This window comes from Anomaloglossus baeobatrachus, chromosome 1 (genome assembly GCF_048569485.1).
Source record: "Anomaloglossus baeobatrachus isolate aAnoBae1 chromosome 1, aAnoBae1.hap1, whole genome shotgun sequence".
In the NCBI taxonomy this organism is placed as follows: Eukaryota; Metazoa; Chordata; class Amphibia; order Anura; family Aromobatidae; genus Anomaloglossus; species Anomaloglossus baeobatrachus.
Window position 1 is genome coordinate 614,788,390 of NC_134353.1, and position 22,848 is coordinate 614,811,237.

A 22,848-nucleotide genomic window follows, 5' to 3' on the forward strand; every position below is an offset into this window, starting at 1 on the left:
GTGACAGGTTTCCTTTAAAATACTGCTAGTTTACTCATGTTAGGATATAATCACATTAGGACTACACCATGATCTTAACATTTAGGAAATTGTATTTTGTTCTCTAATTTTGATCTCCAGTGTAAATAATATTTGTAATCCTGATTGCCCTAAAACAGGAAAGGTTTATTCTGATTTCATGTCAGATAGTGAGAAAAACTTGCACATGTGTCTTCTTAGATAGTGTATGTAAACTTTTAATTTCCACTGTATTTATCCTTACTCAGAAATCCAGGAAAATCATAAAGAGAGTGAAATTGAAGTGTAAAGGGTACTTTACACGCTGCGATATCGGTACCGATATCGCTAGCGCGCGTACCCGCCCCCGTCGGTTGTGTGTCACAGGCAAATCGCTGCCCATGGCGCACAACATCACTAACACCCGTCACACAGACTTACCCGTCCTGCAACGTAGCTCTGGCCGGCGATCCGCCTCCTTTCTAAGGGGGTGGTTCGTGCGACGTCACACGGCAGCCATCCAATAGCAGAGGAAGGGTGGAGATGAGCGGCCGGAACATGCCGCCCACCTCCTTCCTTCCTCATTGCCGGTGGACGCACGTAAGGAGATGCTAGTCGTTCCTGCGGTGTCACACATAGCGATGTGTGCTGCCGCAGGAACGACGAACAACATCATACCTGCAACAGCAACTATATTTGGAAAAGGAGCGACGTGTTAACGAGCACCTCCTTGGTGTCACACGCTGCGGTGTCACGAACGGTGCCGGATGTGCGTCACTAACGACGTCACCCCAACAATATATCGCTAGCGATGTCGCAGCGTGCAAAGCACTCTTAAGAATGAAAGGCTTCTTACCATGCTGCAGCTGGAAGTTTCCCTTTGTAAGGAATCATCTGTCTGGCTTCTGAATAGTCTATTTGACCACAGCCCCACCTTGGGCTCCAATATCTGTTGTAGCTGTTTTCTTCTGACCCAAAGTCATATTATTGGATCATTAGTTAGGCCAAATTCTGAGACAAGGCCCTTTCAGTCACGAGCGAAATGCCCACTGGTTTTTCAGTAGAGATGAGGGAACCCGTGGAAGTTCAGTCTGGCAGGTTCAGCCGAACTTTAAAGTTTGGTTTGGGACCCGAACTTGATCTGATCCCCAATAGAAGTCACTTTGTTTCTGGCTGGCTGCATGTAGGCGGAGAGACAGACTACTTCCAGGACAGGGTGGGCGGGTTTTTTGTTTGGTGCACACTACATCCATGCTGCTGTTACCACCAGTGTGAGTCATTCAAACACAGCAAGGGGCTCGCACAGGGCTGAGCACCAAGTGTACCCGACCACAGTGATGCTCGCACAAGTGGTGTTCATATCTAAAGCACCCGAACTCTGTTTTTTTTTTTTTTGTAAAGTTTGTGTTCGCTCCGAACATTGTGTTCACTGTTCTCTAGTTGTAAGCAAAAGCTATTTTTTACCCCATAAGAGGTTTTCTTATACCATTTACAGAAAAAGTAACACTACATGCAAAGTTCTCAGTGGAAGTAGTGTCAACCACCCCTTCTCAGAAGTATGTCTTAAAATTTTTTGAATGAAGTAATTGTTCAGCTCACCACTTCTTGTTGCTCAGCAGCTCCTAGTCTAGTGCTCGGATCCAATGGTTTGGCATCCACAGGTGCAAATTCAATCCAAGGAAGGGGGGGAGGGGAGGAAAAAAAAAATCCAGCACCGAAGTAAAAAAAATTCTATTTATTCCAACAATGAAAACATGGATACGTGGGCAGTTAAACCTTACGCGTTTTGGAGAGACGAAAAAAGCACCTTATTTATAGGCAACAAACTGTTGCCTATGAATAAGGAGCTTTTTATTTCTCTCCGAAACGCGTAAGGCGTAACTGCACATGTATCCATGTTTTCATTGTTGGAATAAATAGGAATTTTTATACATCGGTGCTGGATTCGCAGCATGCACAATTTGCCTCGGAGAATCAGATGGCACTTGGTCATTGAAATCTATGGGTTCGTGAAAAAAATCAGACCGCACTCGGATGACATCCAAGGGCCTTTCTATTTTCACAGACTGACTGAATGGTGTAGGTAGAAAACCTTTTTTTTTTTTCTCTCTCCTTCGATAAAAATGGATCCAACTCTGATCAGAGTTTGATTAGCATAATCAGTCCGTTTTTCTCAGATGGAGAAATTACGGTAGGGTGAACCCAGCTCATCACTAAAAGAAGGGAGTGTGAAGCACAGTCATGAGCAGGAGCTCTGATGGATTTGTAACATTTTTATTCAATCCGCTAAATAAAGGACTTTTTTTTTTTTTATTTTTTTTTATGTATAAATGAAGATGATTTACAAAGTTCTTTAATTTTGTATTTAGGAAGCAAATGAATAGTAGAGAATTTACATTTGAAGGTGTACATAGTTTTCAAGAACAATACCCAGTTACTATTTGTGTGACTTATGCTTCACCAAATTCATTCATAAAAATATGATGAAGACATTCCCTAAGTTGTAATAGAATCTTAAGTCTTTCTGAATATTATTAGCTCTCTTAAATATGCCCATTTACCAGTTTGGTTCTGTGGTTCTTTTGAGTGCTCTATTCACAGCATCTCTCCCATGTTACCGCCCACTGATCATTACGATGTGTCTGTGCCACAAGCTAAATACACACACTCACTAGAAATCAAAACAGATGACAATATTGCCTTCCACAAATGCAATTTTCTGCCAGATTTACAGATGTGTTGGAGGATATTTTGTCTCGCTTTGATATATGGACAGACGAGTTGTACCACCTCACCCAAGTGAGTCACTGGCATGGGATAAGTACTGGAAGTCACAACCTCATGGTCACGTGGATAGAGAACAAATTGATGATTATATTTTTGCCATTTTTGAGGAACATGATGGATTTTTTTTCTTACATTTCTTAGATTTTAGATCTATAAACTTCTGTGACTAAAATCATAATTTTTTTTAAGGGGTTGTCAGTTTTGCATGTCAAAAAATGGGCAATAGGTAGGTAAATTTTGAAAGTGGAATGAAGCAGTACTTCCCCATTGTCATCCATGTACCACATCTCCATGTTTATTATAGACTTCCCATCTATAAAACATGTGACCACTAAAGCCAATCACTGGTCTTTAGCAGTCATGCCGAGGTAGATGGTAAAAGACTACTAAGGCCAGAGTTTGACTGCAGAGGTCGTATGTTGTAAATGACACACCATCACTGCAGTACTGTATACATGGAAATCCTGACCAAAAAATAAGCTAGTGGCTTAATACACAATAAAAAGGGAGATCCAGTTCTTTTTCACGACCACTACACAATGTATGGAGTATCCAGTATCCTATAGCCTCTTCAGTCAGCTGATTGCTGGGACTGTGGCCACCACTAATCTGATCTTGCAACCAAGTTATCAATTTTACATTGCCAGAAAGCAAAAGAAGATTGGTCATTGATTTGCCAACGTTGCCATCAACTACTAAAACTAGTTTTAGGAAGAGCTATTAATGTGGTTGTCTAAACTTCCTAAATTAGTAAAATTGCAATTTAGCAGTTTACATCTTATTAAACGTTCTCAAGAACATAAAAAAATGTAATGTTATAGTTAACTGCTAAGTTTACTGGCCACATCTGCTATCTTTAAGAGGTGACAAGTTTTCTAGGTAAGATGTGGATGCTTTCAAGCTATTTGCTATATAGCTTGCAAGTGGAGCTCTGAAGCTAGCCAGATTGCTGCTGGATTTGCCCAGATTCATTACCCCTGTGCTTCTCTGAAGATGCAAAACCAAAGTTGCCTCTGCTTGTTGCATGGGAAAGTACACCATACTGTCCGCTGATCATTACAGTCTTTGCAACAAGCTAAGAACACACAACCACTATGCCGTTACTCTTAACTATCAATCTTCAGGAGCGCACTATCTCCAGGAAGCTGGAATCCAGGCGGCAGAGGAGTAAAGCTGGTGTCACACACAGCGACAACGACAACGACGTCGCTGCTACGTCACCATTTTCTGTGACGTTGCAGCGACGTCCCGTCGCTGTCGCCGTGTGTGACATCCAGCAACGACCTGGCCCCTGCTGTGAGGTCGCCGGTCGTTGCTGAATGTCCAGCTTCATTTTTTGGTCGTCACTCTCCCGCTGTGAAGCACACATCGCTGTGTGTGACAGAGAGAGAGCGACGAAATGAAGCGAGCAGGAGCCGGCACTGGCAGCTGCGGTAAGCTGTAACCAGCGTAAACATCGGGTAACCAAGGGAAGACCTTTCCCTGGTTACCCGATGTTTACGCTGGTTACCAGCCTCCGCTCTTGCTGCCAGCGCCGGCTCCTGCACTGTGACATGTGGCTGCAGTATGCATCGGGTAATTAACCCGATGTATACTGTAGCAAGGAGAGCAAGGAGCCAGCGCTAAGCAGTGCGCGCGGCTCCCTGCTCTCTGAACTGTGACATGTAGCTGCAGCACACATCGGGTTAATTAACCCGATGTGTACTGTAGGAGAGCAAGGAGCCAGCGCTAAGCGCGGTTCCCTGCTCTCTGAACATGTAGCAAAGCGACGTTATGATCGCTGCTTCTGCTGTGTTTGACAGCTAAGCAGCGATCATAACAGCGACTTACAAGGTCGCTGTTATGTCACCTAAAATGGTGACGTAACAGCGACGTCGTTGTCGCTGTCGTTTAGTGTGAACCCAGCTTAATGCACTCTTGAAGAGAGATTAGGCAACCCCTTTAAAGGGAATCTGTCATGTCTCCAAATGTTATTAACCTGCAGACATGGAGATAACCTGCAAGTTAAAAGTATTGTAAAGCTACCTGGCCACTCTACTGAAAGCCCGGTTACTGGGAGGAAATTAACATTTTTTTCCTCCCAGCAACCTCCGCCATTCAGTCTTACAGGTGCATCAGTTCTGCATCAGTGAGCACTCAATATATAGCATATCAGTGACGGCTGTCATTGTCCCTGAAGCCACATTTCTATGACTGGAAGCTAGAGGCTGCTGTGATAAATATAGATAATTTCTTCCCTGTAGCTGTGCTTTCTTTACGATGGCCCCGCAGCTGTAAAACACAATCAACCTGCAGATTAACCCTGTTAGTGCAGCTTAATATGGTTTTGGGGCATGACAGGTTCTTTCCTAATCTTGTAATATTTTTCTTAATTTCTTTGGACATGTTTATTGCTCTTTAGCAAAACTTAATTGATTGAATATCTAGCCTGGTAAAATCTGATTGCTTTAAACACTTATCATTCATGTACCTTGGCCAATTCAAAATTTTTAATTTAGTCTACAAAGAATGAGAGGTAGAAAAAACAAAAAGCCAGCACTAAATGTGCACTTTAGCACTAAAAATTCCAAACTGTACTTATTATAAAAATTTTGAGATTTTTGGCAAAAAAATGCAATTTCTTGAGCTACCCCGCCACGTCACGGCAAATCTCAATTTGGGGCAGTCCTACACTAAAATATTTTTATAAAATGTGCCATACGGCCTCACATATGAATGGTAGAACTGCTCTTAGCAGCACTCACCTGGTCTATTTCAATCCCGTACCCATGACTGAGTCATGGCTGTGGGCGGAACAGGTCCAAGCAAATGCTGCATGAAGTAAATAGCCTGTGGACAGGGTCTGATGACTGAATGTGAACAGTCACCAACCGCCAAAATCTAGACAGGTGGAATACATCACAAATTGGGGTGCATAGCAAGGTGGGGGTCAGCCACCGACCAATTCAATGAAGAAAAACCAAAAAGCCAGCACTAAATGTGCACTTCAGCACTAAAAATTCCAAACTGTACTTATTATAAAAATTTTGAGATTTTTGGCAAAAAATTGCAATTTCTTGAGCTACCCCGCCACGTCACGGCAAATCTCATTTGGGGCAGTCCTACACTAAAATATTTTTATAAAATGTGCCATACGGCCTCACATATGAATAGTAGAACTGCTCTTAGCAGCACTCACCTGGTCTATTTCAATCCCGTACCCATGACTGAGTCATGGCTGTGGGCGGGACAGGTCCAAGCAAATGCTGCATGAAGTAAATAGCCTGTGGACAGGGCCTGATGACTGAATGTGAACAGTCACCAACCGCCAAAATCTAGACAGGTGGAATACATCCAAGAATGAGAGGTGAAAGTACAAGATGTTAGTAACTTTCGATTGTTCTCAGATTGTAAAGTATAGCAGCGTTTTAATGACTTAATGCCTCACAGGACGTCCACACTGTGCGGAGATCATGTAAACGTTGGTGGTTATATGAAATGTATTCCCCAGAGTATAATGTATGTGTCTCACGTTTTATAATAATGGCTGATTTCTTGAATAATAAAGTGACCCACAACCTATTGACGTCTGAAAACTCCTGCCCTTTGCCACAATTGCGCTCAGTAAAGTCTATGCTAGTAAACAGCATTATGGAACGTGCCTAATAATTACTTTTCACCATAGCGTTTGGCCTCTAACTTGCTGACGCTTCGGCCCACCCCGGCTGTATGTTTTCCTTGCAAATAACTTGATTATGTAGTGTTTTGGCCCCAAAATGTTGTTTAGAAAGAAAAGTCGCATAACTAGAAAAGTTGGAAGAGTGAATTTAAGATGAATGATTTCATGATATAAATCATACAACTTGCCAGGAAACCTGATTGGATAAAAACACTGTTCTTGGATGTAAAGATTTTTTTTGCTTTCTCAAGACAGCTATTTATTTAGATTGTGCTGGAATCTTACATTTGCTTTATATGTCATGTGAAGCAGAATGGAAAGACTTGTGTATGTAACATTTTAAGGTTTCGGGATTTTTTTATTTTTTTTTAAATTAACTTTTCCTATGTTTGTTTTATTTATTTATTTTTTTTAAACTAACATTTGACTTTTAATTTCTCCCTACTAAAAAAAAATTCACTCAGTTGGAGAAAGCTCTTACGCTATTATCTGCTATCGATTTAAAGTTGCTCAATTAATAGTTAAAGGCCAGGTTCACACATCCTCGTTACATGGTCTGAGTACAGAATGGCCGCTGGTCACCTGACTCAAATTCAGCACCCTTATAGGCATATATGAGGCTGTCGAGGCTCGGTCAGGAGATCCCTGCACAGTTTGGACTTTCTAAAACTGATTTTTTCCCTATATATTTAGAATTTTTGATGTTTTTTTTTTTTTTGCTCTATTGATTATTGCCTTATAAAATGTAATCTATTTGCAGGAGGCAACTACTGATGCCGCTGAGGGAACCCGGAATGTAAAATCCAATCTGCAGATTGAGAAAGAGGCCTTTGATTTTAGTAGTGACAGTGATGATGATATTACTGAAGCAAAAAAAAAAAGCGACAAAGTCTCTGTAAATGCAGAACATGGCAAGCAACTTACCCTACAGCAATGTGGATTTTCAGCATTTCTACAGAAGGGACCCAGGGAGCAGGATATTAATGCTGAACTATCTGACAACTCTACTTGTGAAGCCAGTGATGGCAAAGGAAGCAAATCGGTGACTATTCCGAACTGTGCAAGGAAATCTGATCAGTATCTTAGGGTCAGCAAGACTGACTGGAACGTTTCTTCTGAGTCTGGTGGAGAGTCAGATTCCACAATCCATAGAATGGAGCCGTTTCCTAAAGTCACCTGTGAAGTGGTGGAAACTAGTAGTAGCTCTGATGAATGTGATAACATTGTCTTTCCCACACAAGTCCATAAAAACACAAGATTGAGGCTTTCAAAGTCTAAAAAATCCACGTCTCCAGGTTATAAAACCAGTATCCAGCAAGCCACAGACTCCAGTAATGATTGCATTAGTGAGGAGTCGGATGACATTGCAATACCAAGTAAATCTTTGACCGATAAATCAAACCTAAAACACGAGCATTGTCATAGAAATATGGATACAGAAAGAAATTCTCAAACAATAGAATCATTTTCCTCATCTGATGATGATCAGCTTCTGAGAAGAAAGATGCGTATTGATAATGAAGAGCAGATGCCGAAAAGCAGAAAGGTTAGAAAACAGGATCCAGTGTTTAGATGGAAATCTTTGCGAAAAAATGAAGATCATTGTGTCACTAAGAACAAAGTTCAAAAGGAGACTATGGGAACTCTGGACCAAATATTGGGTAATTATTCTACAGTTTTACTAAACTTTTGAGTTTTGATGCTCAATAATAGTTATTTCTGTCTCAAGTAGTGATGGGAAAACTCTCCGATGTTCGTGTTCGGGAGCCTCGCCCGAACGTTTTGTAAAGTTCGCGTTCGTGTTCTGAGATAACGCAAACTTGTGTCCGAACACCGAACTAGGACTTTACAGCTATGGGATTGGGTGGGGGGGCTGTAAAATAAAGAATATAGTTAATAATAAACATTGTCATTATACTGACATGTCCCGCGACGTGTCATGCAGACTCTGTCTCCCGGCTGCTTCTGATTCCGGGTCCGATCATTGCTGTGCCCCCGGGTAACTACCACTGACTTACAGGACCTTCCATGACGTCATAGCCATGTGACCAGTCTGGTGTGAATGTTGTACAGACATTGGGTTACAGACTGGTCACATGGCTATGACGTCTCGGAAGGTCCTGTAAGTCAGATGTAGCAGAGCTGAAGATGCTCGCCCACCTTTGGACTACGTCAGAGGTTTTTTATTTTTTGGAATAATAAAGATGGAGTCCTAAATGTCTTCTGTTTTATTTCTAATAAAATATTTTTTCACTGTGTTGTTTTATTTTACTGTTAAAATAACAGACAATCACAGACACTGTCACAGAGTGGGGGTCTGTGATTGGTTGCTGGAGTAACCTGAAACCAGCCCATACATTCTAGGATTTAGAATGTATGTGCAGATTCCAGGTTACTCCAACAGTCAATGACAGACACCCATTGTGTGTGACAGCATCTGTGATTGGCTGTTGGGTCCCTCACACATATAGTAGTGTAAAAATAAATTTAAAAAATGACGTAGCGCTTCACAGTATTTTTGATTCTCAGCACAGATAAAGCGGATGGCTACGGGCTGCCACCCCCATATACCTGACTTTACCTTGGCTGTCAATCTAAAAAAAATAGTTAAAATAAAAATGCTTGAGCTCCCGCCGTTTTTGATCGCCAGTCAGGTAAAGCCAGGCAGCTGGAGGTGGGGATTCTCAGCGTGGTAAGGCCCAAGCGTTCTGGGCCCCACACTAATAGCCGCAGCCTCCAGCCGCCCCTGGAAATGGCGCATTGTTTCTTAGCTCCATTTCCAAGTGCTTAACCCGGCTCATGCAGCAGCCCTGATGGCGGTTTGTCACTGGGTAATAAAGGGGTTAATACCAGCTTTGTATTCTCAGCTGGTACTAAGCCCGAAATTCATGGTGTCATGCCAGATTAGACATGGCCACCATGAATTTTTAGTAAACAGTAAAAAAAAACAACACATATAAAAAAAACTTTATTAGAATTAAAACAAAAAAAAACATCTAGATACTCCATTTTTATTATAAAAAAAAATCCCTAGTCCGACATAGTCCACAGGTGAAGTAATGTCTCTACAGAGCGAGAAGCAGAGAGTCCAATGTCAGCTCTGCTTCATCACTGTACAGACAAGTGTCTCTACAGAGCAAGAAGCAGGGAGAGCATTGTCAGCTCTGCTTCATCGCTCTGTAAAGACAAGCGTCTCTACAGAGAGAGAAGCAAGCTGACACTGGGGGTATCATTCCACTTGCCTAAGACTCGTGAAAGTCTCACATTGCCACACCCTGCACAGCCTGACACTCTCCTGACAGGAGCGCCTCAGCTGCATGGAAATACGTGCAGCTGACCTGCTCCTGTCAGGAGAGTGTCTGCCATGCCGGGTGATGCGATGCGAGACACTCGCATCGTCAAAGTTCAATTGAACCCTGACTTCACCACAAACTCCCCCGAAAAAAGCCGAAGAGTGACGAGGAGTGCAATGAATACCCCCGGAAGTTAACATGACCTTCCATGACATCATAGCCATGTGACCAGTCTGTAAGCCAATGTCTACAACATTCACACCAGACTGATCACATGGCTATGATGTCATGGAAGGTCCTTTAGTCAGTGGTGGTTACCCGGGGCACAGCAATGATCAGACGCGGATGCAGAAGCGGCCAGGAGACGCATCACGGGACCCGTTAGTAGAATCATAATGTTTTTTAATTATGTGCTTTTTTTTTTTTTTTCCAGTCCCAGGAAAGCTCGTGTTCGGGATTGTGTGCATGAACACTATGTGTTTGGTATGGACCCCGAACTTTACAGTTCGGGTTCGGCCATCACTAGTCTCAAGTATTGTGTGTGCCCTTGTTGTTCTACAAGAATACCTCTAGCCACATTCTGACTATATAGTAATGTGACCTCGCTCAATACTAGTGAATTGAGCAAGGCCGCACATATCTAGTCAAAATGTGGCCAGAAATATGCATATCACATGCTTGCAGTCACATGTCACATAACCACCCGCGCTGCTGGAGCCAGAGAATCCTGAAAGCGTGCACTCTGCTCACTGTAAGGATTCACACAATGTTCATGTTAAACTTAACCCCTTTAATGTTATTAAAGGAGATACTTCATAATTATTTTACTAAATGTGCTGGAAATAGCACTATAAATTATTTACTAATATGTGATTATTACAAATTTAGCATCAATGTCCTCCTCTAGGAGATGCCACCCCTTTACCTAGCACATTTTTCTTTCCTATCTCAACATCGTTTTAGTCCTCAACGTGGCTACTGATTGAGGCATATGACCCAACACATCCATAAGCAGCATCCATTGTAAAGAACTGCCTCCAGCATGGAAAATTACTATAGCCTGCTCTATGATGTTCCATTTGTCAGTGGAAGCTGCTGAAGTCCAAACCTTATCACATGCTCTGCCATCAGCAGCAAAGTTAAAGATTAGAGTTTGCTATGCAAAAAGGTGAAATTTGAGGGCAGCACTTTTGAAAGGACATCATTGCTACTGATCCTGGGAAAACTCTGTATTAGTAACTGGTTTGTAGAGCTTTCCAGCACGTTTACGGAAATATCATCAAAAAGACAACACCTGCCAAAAACAATAGGTTCTTAAATAGTCATTGGGGCAGTGAATGCAGCATTATTTTTACACTAGAAGGTGGCCCGATTCTACGCATCGGGTATTTTAGAATTTACGTATTGTGTAGTTAATGTATGATTTTTGTTATATATATATATATATATATATATATATAGATGTTGTTGTGTGTAGTTACCAAGTGTTTGTGTAGGCGCTGTACATGTTCTGGGTGTTGTCTGGGTGTGACGGGGGGTGAGAGCGGTGTTGTATGTGTGTTGCGTGTGTTGCGTTGTTTGTGGCGCGCTGTGTGTCTGTAGCGTTGTGTGTGTGTGTTGCGCGGTTTGTGTGGGTGTGGTGTGTTTTGGGGGGAGGTATGTTTTGTGCAATGTGTGTGTGTTGCGTGGTATGTGCGTATATTTATGTATGCCACGGTGTTTGTGTGTTGGGTGTTGTGTGTGTGTTGGGGGGAGGTGTGCACCTCCCATCGTGCTCCATCCCCCATGCTGCGCACCCCCCATGGTGCTCCATTCGCCATGCTGCGCACTCCCAAACGTGCTCCATATGCCATGCTGCGCACTCCCAAACGTGGTCCATGCGCCATGCTGCGCACTCCCAAACGTGCTCCATCCGCCATGCTGCGCACTCCCAAATGTGCTCCATCCGCCATGCTGCGCACTCCCAAACATGCTCCATCCGCCACGCTGCGTGCTCCATCCGCCATGCTGCGCACTCACAAACGTGCTCCATCCGCCATGTTGCGCACTCCCAAACGTGGTCCATCCGCCATGCTGCGCAGTCCCAAACGTGTTCCATCCGCCATGCTGCGCACTCCCAAACGTGCTCCATCCGCCATGCTGCGCACTCCCAAACGTGCTCCATCCGCCATGCTGCGCACTCCCAAACGTGCTCCATCCGCCATGCTGCGCACTCCCAAACATGCTCCATCCGCCATGCTGCGCACTCCCAAACGTGGTCCATCCGCCATGCTGCGCAGTCCCAAACGTGCTCCATCCGCCATGCTGCGCACTCCCAAACGTGCTCCATCCCCCATGCTGCGCACCCCCCATCGTGCTCCCAGCCTCCCCCAGCATCAACCTCCCCCAGCATCAGCCTCTCTCCTCCCAGCCTCCCCCAGCATCAGCCTCCCCCAGCATCAGCCTCCCCCAGCATCAGCCTCTCTCCTCCCAGCCTCCCCCAGCATCAGCCTTCCCCTCCCAGTCTCCCCCAGCATCAGCCTCCCCCAGCATCAGCCTCTCTCCTCCCAGCCTCCCCCAGCATCAGCCTCCCTCAGCAGCAGCCTCTCTCCTTCCAGCCTCCCCCAGTATCAGCCTCTCTCCTTCCAGCCTCCCCCAGCATCAGCCTCCCCCTTCCAGCCTTCCCCAGGATCAGCCTCTCTCCTCCCAGCCTCCCCCAGCATCAGCCTTCCCCTCCCAGTCTCCCCCAGCATCAGCCTCCCCCAGCATCAGCCTCTCTCCTCCCAGCCTCCCCCAGCATCAGCCTCCCCCAGCAGCAGCCTCTCTCCTTCCAGCCTCCCCCAGTATCAGCCTCTCTCCTTCCAGCCTCCCCCAGCATCAGCCTCCCCCTCCCAGCCTTCCCCAGGATCAGCCTCTCTCCTCCCAGCCTCTCTCCTCCCAGCCTCCCTCAGCATCAGCACTCCCCTCCCAGCCTCCCTCAGCATCAGCCTCTCTCCTCCCAGCCTCCCCCAGCATCAGCCTCCCCCTCCCAGCCTTCCCCAGGATCAGCCTCTCTCCTCCCAGCCTCTCTCCTCCCAGCCTCCCTCCTCCCAGCCTCCCTCAGCATCAGCCTTCCCCTCCCAGCCTCCCTCAGCATCAGCCTCTCTCCTCCCAGCCTCCCCCAGCCTCAGCCTCTCTCCTTCCAGCCTCCCCCAGCATCAGCCTCCCCCTCCCAGCCTTCCCCAGGATCAGCCTCTCTCCTCCCAGCCTCCCCCAGCATCAGCCTTCCCCTCCCAGTCTCCCCCAGCATCAGCCTCCCCCTCCCAGCCTTCCCCAAGATCAGCCTCTCTCCTCCCAGCCTCCTCCAGCACGCCGTGCTCCTCTGCCGACACTCACAGATCCGATCGCATTTACTCACACACACCCGATCGCATACACTCACACACACCCGATCGCATACACTCACACACACCCAATCGCATACACTCACACACACCCAATCGCATACACTCACACACACCCAATCGCATACACTCACACACACCCGATCGCATACACTCACACACACACACACTGACGATATCGCACATCCACGCTCACACTCACAACATCCGGAGATACCACATGCTTCTGGCCATGTGATCCTCCGGCAGGTCCTGGAAGGTCACAACAGCACAGTATCGAGGCCGAGAAGCAAGCGATATCTCCGGATGCTGTGAGTATGTGGATGCGATGTGATGTGTGTGTGAGGTGTGTGTGAGAGTGAGTGTGAGCCGGTGTACACTGGTAACTATGATACACATCGGGTAACCAAGGGACCTTAGTTACCCGATGTGTATAATGGTTACCAGCGTTCACGGCCTCCGTCAAGATCCCAGCATCGCAAGGTTATGTCTGGCGCTGCTGGGATCGTGACGGAGCCGGTGTACACTGGTAACTATGATACACATCGGGTAACCAAGGGACCTTAGTTACCCGATGTGTATAATTGTTACCAGCGTTCACGGGCTCCGTCAAGATCCCAGCATCGCAAGGTTATGTCTGCGATATCCCAGGATGTTGTGAGTGTGTGGATGTGATGTGTGAGAGTGAGTGTGATCTGATGTGTGTGTGTGTACTCACCTGGGAGTCGGAGCTCCGTGTCAGTTGGGCCAGAGCGAGCGTGCATTGCGTGAGGGGGGCGGGGCCTGCAGAGAGCCAGGGCGAGAGGCCAATCCGTGTGGGGGGGCGGGGCCATGGCGAGCCCAGCGGCCAATCAGCTTTGTGTCACCGTAAGGACACAATTTTGGAGCATGACAGACAGACAGAATAAGGCAATTATATATATAGATTACCCGCTATTGCAGACATACAAGTCACAGTAAAAATAGAACGCAGTTCTTGAAGCCTTCTGAAAAACCTGGGGAAGCAGCAGTGATAAAACCAAGTCTGAGTGATTGGTTGTCCCCTGTATGGTGTATAATCTCTTCATTCTACCAGTTGGTGGCAGGTCAAGGAACAAGGCACAGACTCCAACTAATGACATCGTGTGACAGGTCTGATATTTAGTTTGGGGTTTTTTTTTTTTCTCAGTTGATATTTTTCGCTACTATTAAAACGATTTCATCAGTCAACCATAATTTTCTAAAAGTCTCAAATATGTTATTTACAAATAGCTTTACAATATTTCTATCCTTTAGATGGGGTGGCCGAAGTTGCCTATATTCATTCGAATCAAAAAGTGGTTGGTTCAAGCAAAGCAGAGAATCAGATGAGTCGTTGGGCGGTACGAGATGTGTTTGAGTTTAATCAGTTTTCTCAACTTCCTGCTAATATGACCGCACACGCAGTGGAGGTAAGGCAATCAACTTCTTATAGAGTGACTTAAAGGGGTTCTCCATTATTGGACAGCCCTTCTTAACAGTTAAAGTGCACCATATAAAATAAAAAAATTATGCTCCTCTGATATTGACGCTGTAACTCCTAGCGGTCACGTGACACACCAGTCCACATCCACTGAACAATTTCAATCTATAGTATTTCGTTAGAGCAGATATCCAATCTGATGGAGCACTGAAGAATGCAGCCGATCAGTAGGTGTCACAACGCTGGGTCTTATCACGCCAAAAACCTGGGTCTTATCACACCAAAAACCTCCCCTCTCCCCTCAGCACACCCGCCGAGTATGGGCTTGATTTCTCTCTCCCACCGTTCATGCTGCACCTTTTATTCCTAGCTGTTCTTACCTGAGCAGAAATGTGGAATTAACCCCTTCAGATGTAGGAAAACACTCGTGTTTATTCCAATACTCTAGCATGGTGAGCGGATTATAGGATCTGGACGGTGTGGCTCTGCTCCCAAATATGAATAATGATTAAGCGGGAATGTGGGTTGATAGCATGGTTTTGTTCATTGTTTAAGTATACAATTTTAGGTCCGGTATTCATCTCTGTTTGGATGCATGGAGGAATATGGTTTAAGTGCAACTATTAATATTTACATTGGTAGTAACTTCCTTATTTATACCAATCCTCTGCATTTGAATAGGTAGCATATAAGTTTCAAATTCAGTGTTTATCTGAGATATATCAACACTTGAGTATGCTCCTATGTATTATTACATGTTTGATATCATATGCCGGCCTGTCATACCTTCTTTGATCAAACATTTAATATTCTAGTTCAAGGGAGGGTATTTCTGTACCTTATATTATTTATTTGGATTTTCTGTGCTTTGCTGACTATACAAATATCTGAATGAAGATTTCTGCCTTGTTGGGCTTTTTAAGTGTTTTTATTGTCCGTCTTTTTGTGTGCTCTTGTTGCTCTTTGAGCCAGGACATGTTTGCACTGTAATTATAATAAAGTTTGTTGTCACTTTTTCAAATTATTTGAGTGTTTGGTGATCCCTGTAATTTATACCCTTTTCTTTTTTTCTTAACGCTGACATAATAGCAGTGCTGATCCGGCAAGCAACTGTTTTTTTTTTTTTATTTTATGTCAGACATGTTAACTTTTAACACGTGGAAAGGACTGTGGAAAAAACAAGCGCAAATAGGGTTTTACCCCAATATGTACGGGGTAAGGAGGGGGGAGTCAGAATACTCACCGAATGTAGTTGTGAAAGTCACAACTACTATGAACGCATGTGATGTAGATCCCAGGCAGCAGCCACCAGCAGAGAGCAGATCACAGAGAGTAAAGGAGAGAGGTGTTCATTTGCTGCGCCAAAAAGATCACTTCAGTGGATGTTCAGATTAATGCCACTTTATTAATCATATAGGTCAACGCGTTTCTGGAGCTTCTGCCCCCTTCATCAGGACCATCAAGAACAAGAAAACATCAAATGAGATTTGATGTTTTCTTGTTCTTGATGGTCCTGATGAAGGGGGCAGAAGCTCCAGAAACGCGTTGACCTATATGATTAATAAAGTGGCATTAATCTGAACATCCACTGAAGTGATCTTTTTGGCGCAGCAAATGAACACCTCTCTCCTTTACTCTCTGTGATATGTTAACTTTTAAGAAAGAGTAGACCCTTTAAGTATAAATCCACTTTAACGGGATAATGAATTAATATCATCCCCATGTGCTACCTGTGCTATCCTGTTAAAAATGTGTTTACATGTTCAGGTTCATGGCTCAATCAAATATATTAAAACATTTTTTAATTTTTTTATGTATATATTTTTGTGTTTGTGTTCTATACTGGCTGAATCTTGGCCGGCGTTAGAGATTATTCTAAATAGGTGACCTTTAAGAAGAAGAAAAAAACATCCTTGTAGACTTTGACTGTTGGTGGAACCTTGTGAACCACTACCAATCTGAGACCACATTCTACATCGTGTTTGGAACAATGTTGCACATTTTTTACTAACATTATTAAAAGGTCACTACAGAGAAAATGGATCATTAGATACCCACCATATAGTGCATTAATGGTCTGTACCTGCCACAGTGACAGCCATGCTAGCCTAGCGATTGGCAGACAGTGGTGCTTAGTGAGACAAGACCCCTTATAGGATGTCCATATGTTTTACTACATAGTATAAAGGCAAGGAACCTGTGGGAAAAAAAGCGCATAGGGTCTTACCCTGATAAACAGGGGGTATAATGAAGAGTAATCCTACTCACCGATTAGGGTTTTTTTTTTGTTTTTTTGTTTTTTTTTCCAGTACGATGTGCGGTGAAACTTCATGAACAAATATTTGAACAATATTTAATATTGAAATAGAATCATTTCACCTTTAGTCCTATATATATATATATATATATATATATATATATATATATATATATATATATATAATTTCTGCAGTAATTCCTCCTTTTCTCTATGGTTCTCTTCACCTTCTTTTGTTCATGAAGTTTCACCGCACATCGTACTGGCTGTGTGGACTGACTGCTTTACATCTCTTGGTCCTCATGGAGATTGATGTCCATGATTAGGTGTGGGTTCTATACCCTCTCACTGCGGTATGGTGTCTAAGACGGTCTGTGACACAATAAACACATATATATGTATGTTTATACATTTTATTCATCAATGACGCATTTATTGTTTATGTAATTTATTTTTAACTTTTTTTGATTGCATTGGTCATTTTATTAACAAAGATACTGTTGCTGTTGACACAGTTCATTGTCTTTGGTTTTTCACCGGACCACGTCATACCATGCAGGGATTGAAGTTTTTTCCCGCCGATTTTTTTCTCTTTGAGGGCGGTTCTTTGATGTTCCACTGGGTATATACTGTCTGTATGCATGTGACTCTGCAGATTTGATGTATCTTGTGCTTGCTGGTCCTGAGGAAGGGGGCTGAGACCCCTGAAACGCGTAGACCTATGCCGAAATAAAGAGTACATTGATTCAAGCTTACATCTGGGATCTCTGGCGCGGTTCTCTAAAACCCCTCTCCACTATCTCTCTCTGTTTACTACATAGTATAAAAGATTTAGACTTTTATTGTACTGCGTATTGTTAGTTTGCTGCCCAATATACAGCAATATGAATCAGAGCCTTGCTGCCCTGAAAATTTAGTTTAAAGGTCCGGCCAGGGACCTTTTAGGAGAGAGGCGTAAAAACAGTCCAGTACAGCCACCACCAGGCTTCTCCTCACATCACTCCAGATGATTGACTATTCTTTCTAAGTGCAGACATGGATGAGACCTATCAATTAAGTGGGGTGTAGCGGGAAAAAGCCAGCCGAGAGCATTACTTGCTTAGTCTTGTCTCTACCTATGACCCCTCCCCTCTGGCTACTCCCCACAATAATTTAATGATTGACAGGTCTATGTTTTGTGTATACATAGGGAAAAACCTGTTAGTCACCTGGAGCGGCACTGGCAGAAGCCTGCAAGGGCTGACACTAGACTATTATTATTGATTAGTTCTTTTTAAAGCACCATTTATTTCAGGGTACTGTACAAGTGAAGAGAGTTTATGTACATAAAATGCATACATAAAATACAGTAGCGATAAAATGCTGTAAATAAACTAATGGTGAAAGAATGGTACTTGGAGGGAGAAGATAGTAGGTCAGGGGGAGGAAGCATCTCCGGTAGCATTGAGATGGCAGCGGGGTTATTTCAGGTATAGATTTTTCTGAAGAGATGTGTTTTTCGGTTGTGTCTAAAGTTTGTATTTTGGGAGACAATCGAACATGCTGAGGAACTGAAGTCCAGGATGCGGGATGATCGGGAAATGTCAGGAAGGCAGTTGCGTAGGAAACGTACAAAGACGGAGGAGAGGAGGATGTTGTGAGGATCAGCGATTACATGTGGGAAGGTGGTGGGAAATTTGATTGGAGATGTATGGAGAAGTCAGATAATGGATAGTCTTGTAAATCATTGTTAGTAATTTAAACTGAATTTGCTGGGAAATTGGAAGTCAGTGAAGGGATTACTGAGATGTAGTGAGGAGAGAGAGGAATTAATTGGACAGCGGAGGTAATGGACTAGTCTTGTCTTTTTTTTGCCACCTTTCCTTTAGAAATGTACTCACAGCAAAAAAGGGCAACCAGTCTAGTTAGCCCAGGCCAACACATCTAATGCACAAACAGGATGCAGCCAAGCCTCTCAACATGAAACACAAAAAACCTGAGCTGAAACAATGTTCAGTAAACATGCAACATTAACCCCTTCACCCCCCGACCACTAAAACACGCTAATGACCGGGCCATTTTTTGCAATTCTGACCAGTGTCACTTTGACAGGTTATAACTCTGGAACGCTTCAACGGATCCTGGCGATTCTGACATTGTTTTTTCGTGACATATTGTACTTCATGTCAGTGGTAAATTTAGGCCGATATTTTTTGCGTTTATTTGTGAAAATTTAGGAAATTGTGCGAAAATTTGGAAAATTTCGCAATTTTCAAACTTTGAAAATTTATGGCCATAAATCTGAGAGATATGTCACACAAAATAGTTGCTAAATAACATTTCCCACTTGTCAACTTTACACCAGCGCAATTTTCTAAAGAAATTTTTTTTTCGTTAGGAAGTTAGAAGGGGTCAAAGTTCATCAGCAATTTCTAATTTTTCCAACAAAATTTACAAAATATTTTTTTTAGGGACCACATCACATTTGAAGTGACTTTGAGAGGCCGAGGTGACAGAAAATACCCAAAAGTGACCCCATTCTAAAATCTGCACCCCTCACACTGCTCAAAACCACATCCAAGAAGTTTATTAACCCTTTAGGTGCGTCACAGGAACCAAAGCAATGTGGAAGGAAAAAATGAAAATTTTACTTTTTAACACAAAAATGTTACTTTAGCCATAAAATTTTCATTTTTACAAGGGAGAAAAGAGAAAGTGCACCCTACAATTTATAATGCATTTTCTCCTGAGTACGCTGATACCCCATATGGGGTAAAAATCAATTGTTTGGGTGCACGGCAGAGGTCGAAAGGCAAGGAGCGCCATTTGAATTTTTGAACACAAAATTAGCTGCACTCATTAGCGGACGCCATGTCGGGTTTGAAGACCCCCTGAGGTGCCTAAACAATGGAGCTCCCCCACAAGTGACCCCATTTTGGAAACTAGAGCCCTCAAATATTTTTTCTAGATGTTTGATGAGCACTTTGAACACCTGGGGGCTTCACAGAAGTTTATAACGTTGAGCCGTGAAAAGAAAAAAAAATTTTTTTACCACAAAACTGTTGCTTCAACTAGGTAGCTTTTTTTTCACAAGGGTATCGGGAAAGAATGCAACATAAAATGTATTGTCCATTTTCTCCTGAGTACGCAGATACCTCATATGTGGTGGAAATCAAATGTTTGGACACTAGGCAGTGCTCGGAAGACAAGGAGCGCCATTTGAATGCAAAATTAGCTGCACTAATTAGCGGACGCCATGTCAGGTTTGAAGACCCCCTGAGGTGCCTAAACAATGGAGCTCCCCCACAAGTGACTCCATTTTGGAAACTAGAGCCCTCAAATAATTTTTCTAGATGTTTGGTGAGCACTTTGAACACCTGGGGGCTTCACAGAAGTTTATAACGTTGAGTCGTGAAAAGAAAAAAAAAAAATTTTACCACAAAACTGTTGCTTCAACAAGGTAGCTTTTTTTTCACAAGGGTATTAGGAAAAAATGCACCATAAAACGTATTGTCCATTTTCTCCTGAGTATACCTCACATGTGGTGGAAAGTAATTGTTGGGCGCATGGCGGGGCTCAGAAGAGAAGGGCACCATTTGACAGCAAAATTGATTGGAATCATTAGCGGACGCCATGTCACGTTTTTAGACCCCCCCCCCCATGGTGCCTAAACAGTGGAGCTCCCCCACAAATTACCCCATTTTGGAACTAGACCCCTCAAGGAATTTATCTAGATGTTTAGTGAGCCCCTTGTACCCCCAGGGGCTCCACTGAAAGTTGATAACGTTGAACCGTGAAAATTATTTATTTTTTTAAAATTTTTTTTTTTAAATTTTTGCAGCAACAAGGTAGTTTTTTTTTTCTCTTTTTACAACGGTATCGGGAAAAAATGCACCATAAAACGTATAGTGCAATTTTTCCCGAGTACGCAGATACCTCACATGTGGTGGAAATTAATTGTTTGGGCGCATGGCGGGGCTCAGAAGACAAGGAACGCCATTTGACTTTTCAAACGCACAGACGCAGTGCACTGATCGGCCGCTGCAGGACGCACGGTCGGATGAGATACAAAAAGCGCTGGGGATACGGAAAAAAAAAAAAGTCACGCCAAAAATTGAGCAGGGATGTTGATCCGCGCTCAGCGGGACGCACGGACAGATGCGATACTTTTTTTTCCGTATCCCCGACGCTTTTTGTATTGCATCAGTCCGTGCGTCCCGCCGAGCGCTGATCAGGGATGCACATAACGGATCGGCATCCCTGCTCAATTTTTGGCGTGACTTTTTTTTCCGTATCCCCGATGCTTTTTGTCACGCCAAAAATTGAGCAGGGATGCCAATCCGTTATGTGCATCCCTGATCAGCGCTCGGCGGGACGCACGGACAGATGCGATACAAAAAGCGTCGGGAATACGGGAAAAAAAGTCCCGCCGAAAACTGACCACGGATGCAGATACGTTATTTGCATCCCTGATCAGCGCTCGGCGGGATGCACGGACGCATGAGGTGTAAAAATGGACAGGGGATAGAGGAAAAAAAAAAAAAAAAAGTTATATTCACAGTACCCAGAGGATTAGCAGGAGGAACAGAAGGCAAGGAACAGCTTTACAGCAGCAGCCAGCAGGCAGGAAGGTGGACAGCTCAGCAGAAGACCCAGGAAGAAGGACCCAGCGATGGAGGCAGATGTGATCGGCCGGTGAAGACAGGTAAGAGGACGTCGGGGGGACAGCAGAGGGGGACGGGGACAGCAGAGGAGGAGGGGGAGAGCAGAGGGGGAGAGCAGAGGAGGGAGATACCGGAGGAGCTGCAGAATAGAGATCACGGGGGAGGCCGGCAGATTGGGATGTGGGGGGGGCAGACCGGGATGTCTGGGGGCAGACCGGGATGTCTGGGGGCAGACCGGGATGTCTGGGGGCAGACCGGGATGTCTGGGGGTAGATCGGGATGTCTGGGGGCAGATCGGGATGTCTGGGGGCAGATCGGGATGTCTGGGGGCAGACCGGGATGTCTGGGGGCAGACCGAGATGTCTGGGGGGGCAGATCGGGATGTCTGGGGGGGCAGATCGGGATGTGGGGGGGCAGATCGGGATGGCGGGGGGGCAGATCGGGATGGCGGGGGGCAGATCGCAGGGGGGCACGGGCAGGGGCCATTACGGGAGTGCGCAGGAGCAAATCACAAGAGCGCGCAGGGGCTGCAAGAGAGCAGGGGAGGAGGGATACCGGAGGAGCTGCAGAATAGAGATGGCAGGGGGCAGATCGGGATGTCGGGGGGGCAGATCGGGATGTCGGGGGGGCAGATCGGGATGTCGGGGGGGCAGATCGGGATGTCGGGGGGGGGGGCCAGATCGCAGGGGGGCACGCGCAGGGGCTGCAAGGTGAGCACAATACTCACTGCTCCTGCGACGTGACGTGACAGCAGCGGCAGCAGCAGCGGTGGCGTGGTACCACTAGTACCAGCCAGTGCTGCACGCTGCAGACATGTTGGGGGAGGGTCCCCAGACCAGCACAGGCCTGGGGAGGGCGGCCACCGGCAGATCAGACCGCCCCACTGCACACTGATTGAAGCGATTGCGCGTCATCGCACGATCGCTCCAATCAGTGCTGCAGGGGGGGGGCCACGGTGTCTGCTTGCTTCCAGCCAATGATCGGAGCTGCTGCAGCCCCGGTCCTAGCTGGATTTTGCAGGATAACACCATTTTTGGCATTTTTTTTTTGCCGAAAACAGCGTGATCAATGTGATTGGCGGTTCCGATTTGAACAGCCAATCACATCGATCGCCTATGGGGGGTGGCGATGCCACCCCCCCTGGGGTCAAGCAAAGGTCCCCTGCTGTAAGAAACAGCAGGGGACATCATTTGAAAGCCGTTGCTATGGCCACGGCAATCAAATGAAGTTTAGGCCGTAAAATTACGTCCCTGGTCGTTAAGTCACGTTAAAATAGGACATAATTTTACGGCCCGCGGTCGTGAAGGGGTTAAGTATGTGAATTGCAGCCTTAAGACTAGAAAAAAAACAAAGAGAAAATTGCATGAAAAATACCCTGTCTATAAATAAATAAATTGCAAGTGCTTAATA

At 44.8% G+C, this 22,848-nt stretch overlaps 1 protein-coding gene across 1 annotated transcript in view; it reads left to right on the forward strand.

Annotated features, from left to right (window-relative positions):
- The window catches only part of ERCC6L2 (ERCC excision repair 6 like 2), a 205,570-nt gene that overhangs the window by 148,407 nt on the left and 34,315 nt on the right, over positions 1-22,848 (forward strand). Inside the window, exons 16-17 of the mRNA XM_075318703.1 lie at positions 7,203-8,103; positions 14,373-14,527. Coding sequence (XP_075174818.1) covers positions 7,203-8,103; positions 14,373-14,527 — 1,056 coding nt within the window. The remainder of the gene's footprint in view (positions 1-7,202; positions 8,104-14,372; positions 14,528-22,848) is intronic.